At 47.9% G+C, this 7,010-nt stretch overlaps 1 protein-coding gene across 2 annotated transcripts in view; it reads left to right on the top strand.

Moving 5' to 3' along the window:
• The window catches only part of PAAF1 (proteasomal ATPase associated factor 1), a 17,884-nt gene extending 10,900 nt beyond the window's left edge, over nucleotides 1-6,984 (top strand). The window contains exons 7-12 of one of the 2 annotated variants that reach the window (XM_025209381.1): nucleotides 245-439; nucleotides 1,106-1,197; nucleotides 2,617-2,732; nucleotides 3,915-4,055; nucleotides 4,558-4,600; nucleotides 6,058-6,984. In XM_025209381.1, the coding sequence (XP_025065166.1) occupies nucleotides 245-439; nucleotides 1,106-1,197; nucleotides 2,617-2,732; nucleotides 3,915-4,055; nucleotides 4,558-4,600; nucleotides 6,058-6,135 (665 nt within the window). In that variant the 3' untranslated portion in view covers nucleotides 6,136-6,984. Of the gene's footprint in view, nucleotides 1-244; nucleotides 440-1,105; nucleotides 1,198-2,616; nucleotides 2,733-3,914; nucleotides 4,264-4,557; nucleotides 4,601-6,057 lie in introns of those variants that run through there. The other variant, XM_025209380.1, reaches the window with a different exon arrangement.
• Nucleotides 6,985-7,010: the final 26 nt, after the last annotated feature.

Raw genomic sequence — 7,010 nt, 5'->3', positions numbered from 1 at the left:
TCTTTCCTGTGTGCTGTGTTTGGATGAAGTAGCTGTTGCTAATCTGCCCACATTTATGAAAGGGTTATCTAATCATTGGCGGTATTAAGGGTGCAAGTAATACAGAGTTGAGGTAGGTTTACCTAGTTTGACCTATTGCCTGTAGGATTCTGAGGCTTGCCTTTCAAAGCAAGACAGATACCCTTTGTCTGTCCCTTCCTTCTTCCCTCCTGAGTGCTCTTACTCTCTCTTTGCCTTGGTTTAGGAATCTTGGACACAGCCATCGTGGATCGGGGGAGAAATGTCCTTTCCAGCTCTAGAGATGGCACCGCTCGCCTCTGGGATTGTGGGAAGTCTGCTTGCCTAGGAGTGATTGCTGACTGTGGTTCTCCTGTCAACGGCATTGCTGTGGGTGTTGCTGACAATTCTCTCAACTTGGGCACGCCAGAGAGAGCCCCCAGTAAGTAATAATATGTGAAAGCTTCAGATTTCCTCTTCAGAGTGCTTGCAGTTCAGATGACTCTGTAGAGTAGAGACAGAATACAGAGCTGCAGTTGAGAAGGGCCCAGCTCATGGAGGGCAAGACTGCTGCTCATCTGCCAGCTGAACTGCATGAGGGGCATGTTTTTAGTTTATGTTTTTCCCTCCAACCCCATCAGCATCCCCCTTTATACTAGCTTCACCCCAGTGACCTCATGGATTTCCATGGCAAGAGCAGTTTGTTCTGTCAGCTTCTCTGGTTTCACCGGGGGGGACCAGCAGGCATTGGGGGAGGCTCTGTTCCCTCGGGCACTACCCGGGGTTACTAGGAACAATGGCCACAGATTGTTAGAGAGAAGGCTCAGGCTGGACATCAGGAGACATTACTTTACAGTTAGGGCTGCCAGGCTCTGCAGGGGGCTCCCAAGTGAGGTGGTACTCTCTCCTACCTTGGGGGTTTTCAAGAGGAGGCTGGACAGATATTTGGCTGGGGTGATATGATCCTGGCACCCGTTCCTGCCTGGGGCAGGGGTCGGACCAGATGGTCCCTTCCGACCCTAAGTACTATGATACTATGAAGCTTCCCCAGGTTTGTTGCTAAGATGTGTTGTGCGGCCACTGATGACGTTAATGCTCATTTTAACAGGTGAGCGAGAAATTGGCACAGAAGACAAAATCCTGCTGTTGGCTCGGGAAGACAAGAAGCTCCAAGGTGTGGGATTACAGAGCAGGCAGCCGGTAAGCATCTCCTGGGCCCTCTGTCAGAAGATACCAACAGGAAGCAGTGAGTATTGCTTAGTATGCCTATGTTCTGGGTCCCTCAGCAAAATGCAGTCACTTCTCCTTGTTGGAGCATGTGTATTGGGAACACATGCATGACTGCACGCTGAAATAGGCATATGCCAGTAATTCTCCACAGCATTCGGCAACTCTCCCATTCCTTTTAAAGCAACTTGAAAATAACATCCGTCCATAGCCTTAATGTCCTGCAGCTTCTCTGCCTTGGTCTGCGAATCCAGACCTGGAGCCTGCGTTATTGTGTTGTTTTTTTGTGAGTTGTAATACTGTACAAATATTTCAGTAGTTTAATAATAATGATGGACTTTTATGCCACAGCCTCCTAAAGTTGGTAGTTTATTATCCCAGCTGTTTGCCTTTCTCTCCCTCTGGCTGCTGCTTCAAATCTTACCAAACAGTGTCTTGTTGGGTATGAATTCAGGGGCTAGCTGTGTAAATGAACTATACTACTTGTGTGTATCTTGATCCAAATCAGTCCAAAGCTGTTTAAGCAAGAGCTTTCAGTACAAACACACCCAGGGCAAGTAGTGCTACCCAAGAGCAGAAGCTGCCTCAGTGTCCCCTCTAGTTCTATCCGGGCGGTATCCCGCATGGTAGTGTGAACAGCAAGGGATCAAAATATCTGCTTGCTCCACTGAGCTTTGAGGATGGATTTATAAGCCCTCATGGCCTTAAACGCTTGTCATCTTTATTCAGGTACTGATGAATGTAAATTGAGATGGGTTCATCTGCCCAGTGTATTGGGGTTGGTAGGGGTACAGTCTCAGGGAATGGGACTCATGCACAATGCAGGCATCTCTGTTTTGTAACGTCTTCCACTCAAACTGTTTCCTCAAACGTTGAGCAGATTGAAGTCTGCTCACCATGTGTAAATAGAGAAGGGGAAAGAGTGAAGAGGCAGAAGCAAGGAAGACCGGACATGGTGGCTGATGCTGGCCTTCCACCAGTGCTAACAAAACTATGCCAAGGGATGGAGGGAGCCTGCTACAAGGGTGTAGGGAGAGAAGGGCCTGTGAGGAATGCTGCAGAAAGTTTTTGATGGGGAGGTGGCACTGTCAATGCAGCACTGATTCTGATGCCTTTTCTTCTCACCAAGGGAAACCCCAAGGGGCTGACCATATCGTGCCCATGCTGGACTGCTCCTGGGGCCCTTTGCAATCTTGTCTCGGGGGCAGAAAGAAGAGCTATTAGCTCTGCGTGGTTCTGCCCATATATATAGCATTGTCTAGGATTTCTGCTGCTTCCTGAATAAATTGCCTGTTCCCTTTCCTTGGGACCCCATCGGAAATCATTCTGCTAGCTTCTGTTGTCTGTAATCTGTGAATAATCTCCTGGTTGTTCCCCCCCTGTTGTGGCCAGGTGTTTCTCTTTGTTGGCTCTGATGCCTTCAACTGCTGCACATTCCTCTCAAGCGTTTATCTGCTGGCAGGGACTCAGGATGGAAACATATATCAACTGGATATGAGAAACACAACGTGAGTGCACTGTGTGTGGTGGGGAAGGGGATTTGAAGCCCTTGCATGATTTGGAAGCTGGGCAAAGTAGTTGAACAGTTGTGAATGCTCCGTGAGGTCACAGTCTCCTGGTTGGCCACAGAACACTTGTAACGTGGTCAGTTATGGGGCAGTCATGCTTTCGGTGCCATTCTTGGCAGGGCCTCAACTGAAAAGACCTCTGCTATTCAGCTCCTGACCTCTCTGCAGGGACTGCCCAGGAGAAGACTGCTTTTGGTAGTGACTGCTCTTCCACTAGGACCTGCATTGAGAACCAAGACTACTGAGCGACTAAGTGGTGTGATTGACCTATTTAGATGCTGGTCTTAGGCAGTGGGTGCTTATCCAGGGCTCTGGAAATCCCTAGCATATACTCAGAGCCATAGTAACATAGCAGATGAACAGAACCCCTGAAAGCAGAAGCACTTCTTCCTGTTGCACATCATCTTACCATCTATCCTGCAGCCAGTACAGCTCAGCCTACTGTGTACCAGACAGAAGCCTCACCCTTTGCTGCCTTTGTCAAGAAGCCAAATTTTGTAGACGACACACAATACATGCCTCAAATGGTACACTTCTACAAGCAACGGAGTCCTTATTCTAATTTAGCATCTCTTTGAACAATTTGAGTGCTTCCTTCTCTTAATAACTCCTGTTTCTAGGGTTGTGGTGAACTTCATGTGTGAGTGTCTAATGCGTGCTCCAGCTGGGGAGTTGTGCTGTTGGGACTTTGGGATAAAGACCCCAAAGGTCCAGTATTCCAAGCCTAACAATTCCCTTTTCTCATACTGGATAAGCTTTAAACACCCGCTCATTTTGTTAAGGGCCAGTCTCTCCTTAAAACCTTGCATGAAAGCAGTGAGTTCTGTCATAGCTTCCTGAAGTGCTTATGAAGAGGAATCATCATTTTAATCCATCTGCTGAAGGAGAGAAGCTGGAGCTCTGCTGACTGCAGGCCTCTGCCTTTCCAGTGTTCACCCTTGTCCATGATGGTTAACCATTAGCAAGCCACTCCTGTACAGTACCCTTGTCCCTCATGATCTCATAATACAGCTGTAACCACTGCCTTGCTCTGTTCTACTCCATTTTTTCTTGATTTGCAATTGCACGTGGGAGTGCTCTTTGGATATAGTACCTTGACCTTGTGTTTGCTTCTTTTTCTAGGGCTCCGGTTCAGGTCATTCACAGATCAGGAGCACCGGTGCTTTCCCTGCTGCCTTACAGAGATGGATTCATTGCCAGCCAAGGTAGTCCAAGAGATTTGGTTGTGCCAATAGTATTCATTTTGCAGTCTTGTTCCCTTTATCATAAACCTCACCCTTCTTGTGTGCGTAGCTCTCTGAAGAGAGTGGACGAATTGGCTTTTGCTCACAGTCGGCTGAATTTAAACCAAAGTATTAAAGGCAGTTCTATGCATATTACTGGCTTGGGGAGTGAGATGATGGCTGGCTGTCCAGGTAACCTTGAGACAGCACATGGAGGACAAACGGACAAGTGACATAATGGGAGCAGTGTCAGACCCATCAGCAACTTCCTCACTTCTTTTCTTTTGTCTTCATTCCTACACGCTGTCCTTGACCAGCCAATGCAGGAGCCATCCCACAATGCGAAGGGATTTTCCGAGGGTCAGCCTGACCCCTCTTGGTCTAGTTCTCCTATTCCCAGGGCTCTGCTGTACGTGTAACGTGCAGGTGTTCTGCACTGTTGGGTAGCAGCAGCTGCTGGGCGCTGATATGAAACAATTGCTGTAGATGGCAACCTGCCTCTGCAGTCGTTAGAACCGATGGCCTCTAATTAATTGTGTCCCTACCATTGATCTCACGGAAGCTGACTGCGACCCTGTGTACAAGGTAAAGAGAAATTTGCTTCCTGTTGGCCTCAGAAGAGTAAATTCCCAGCCAGGATTGGCTGCCGTTAGCTGGTGATTGATCGATTGACTTATTTTATCTCTCTAGTCAACACCTTTTCAGCATGAATTTTCAAGGTTTTATTTTCTCATTCCATAATCTTAGCACTGAAGAGGAATACGTCTTGGCAGAGTGCGTTGTGCACGTAGGGAAGCTGAGTCAGAGAGGGCGAGGGACTCGAGCCTCATCAGAGAGTCTGTCAGTGCTCTGATTTGAACTTGAGAGCTAGTTCTGATCAGGTTTCTCTGACTTGAAAGGGCTGTTTTACTGGGGGGCCACTTGCTGTACATTTTCCTAACTGTACAGAGCTGCCCATGCTACATATTCAGGATCTTGAAAGACCTAAATAAGGGTCCCCCGTTCCTCTCCTGTTCCCATTCTTTATTTCCTTGAACTCCCTCAGCTGTTGGTGAGTATGCTGGGTTGCAGCAGTTTCGCTATTAGTATTCTTCTTTTAACCCTGTTCCATTGCAGTCAGATTTAGCCCTTTTATCCTAATGCACTCCTCCTGAGGGCAGAAGTGAGCTGACATTCTTTACTGTAGGAAATATTGGAGCAAGCATAATCTATCACCTGTCAGAGGAAGAGCATCTTGTGAACAGAGTGCTCTCTGCCAGCCGTCTTTGAGACCCCTTCAAACTGAAATGCATGCAGAGTGGGGCAGAAACCATCTTTGTTTCTGACCTAAAACACAGGACCCAACCGTTCCTTCCTAACACTTACCTCCTTTCTTGCTTCTGACCTCTCCCAATGGGAATTCCTGTGGACCTGAAACACTCTTAACTAAGTTACCTTGGCTCTGCAGTTGGTTTAGGAGAGCTGAGCTAGGCAGGAGCACTGATTTTTTTTTTCTTCCTCCCCAGCTCAGAAAACAAGGACACTTGAACACTTGTTTCTTTTCAGGCTTCATGTACGCTCACATTCAGCCTTCAGGCACTATAATAAGCCTTTTTTCTGGAGTTACGCGAGTTGCTGGCAGCTATGAACTGTCCAGGCCACATTTTTTCCTAGCAGGATTTCTAATGGTAGATGAGCAGAGCCACCAATTTAAAGAGGTTCCCCAAGAAAATTCAAAGGATCTCACCTATGAAATCCTCCTTTTTGGAAATCAAAGGACCAGGGCTTTTGTGCTGAGTGATTATTCAAACCAAAGTCCCTGTCTTGTTTTCCACATAGTCAGACCTCAAAGTTTGCCGCTGCCAGGTGCCTGTCACTCAAAGTGTCTCAGTAAAAGTCTTTTTAAGGAAAGATTTTAAGTAGAGTTAATGGGGACTTTTTCTCCTTCTGTGTGTGGGTTTGTGCAGGAGAGAGGACAGAGGTGTTTGTGGAGATGGCAGATGAGGACAGTGTTCATCTAAGAGCCTGAGTGTGTAAACTGTGTTTATGTTTGTCTTCTCCAGGTTGCTGCATGTGAAAAAGAGATCTACACATGCTGTCGAGATGGGATAGTGAGGAGATACCAGCTCTCCAACTGCTGACCTTTCGGGTTAAGGAAAGCAGAGGAACTAAGAACCCAACCCATGCGTCAAAGTAGCATTTTCACACAAACGAGCAGCACCACCCTCCTGCAACCATGCCGCACATCCAAAATGCCTCCTGGCTTCAAGAACATCAGGATAAAACTCTAAGCATAGGGCAGTCCATAGAGTTCTCGAGGACGGGTGTTGTGCTGCTTATTACACACAGTGTTTAGACTGTATTTCCCAGTACGTGGCCCCAAAGTGCAAGACCCTTTTCTACCCGCAGTATATTTCTGTTCAATGGGTAATGGTTATTTCTATGAGAAAATGATCTGGGGTTGGGGCTCAGGCCCTGGGGTATTCAATCAGGCAGTATGATTGAAACAAAGGGAGTGACTTTGGATAACAACTGTCCTGAGAAGCGTGTCTGTTCTTCAAGGAGGGATTGACTGTGTCTGTTTGAGAGATTGACTGTGATGAGCATGTACAACTCGGTGCTCTTGGCTGCAAGAAGCCTGCTTGCTTTTGTGAATGGAATGAGTACGTGGGAGCCTAGAGACCAAGCAGCTACTGCTTCTCACTGCACTTCCAGGGGTCTGAGTTCAAGCCCTGCATGTGTGCCAAAGAATGCTGCTGTTCAGTCTAGCGGTGAAAAGGTACCCAGCAAAGGCAAATCCAGGAGTGGGAGGGGTGCAGTGGAGCGGTCATACTCCCCCACCTTTCCACAGTGAAGGGCACCTACTGATGGACCTATTTCCCCAGGTGCCTGGGTGCCGTGCTGGGTGAGGGGAGCAGGTGAGGAAGGGAGACCCTGCCTACTGCTGTCACCAGCTGACCCAAGGGTGGCTGTCCCCCTTCAGCCAGGGGCTGTGGGCAGCAGCTGAACAGGGGGC

This window comes from Alligator sinensis, unplaced genomic scaffold, assembly GCF_000455745.1.
Source record: "Alligator sinensis unplaced genomic scaffold, ASM45574v1 scaffold594_1, whole genome shotgun sequence".
Lineage (NCBI taxonomy): Eukaryota > Metazoa > Chordata > Crocodylia > Alligatoridae > Alligator > Alligator sinensis.
The sequence above is the reverse complement of the archived record's forward strand: the minus strand, read 5'-3'. Positions and strand labels throughout refer to the sequence as shown.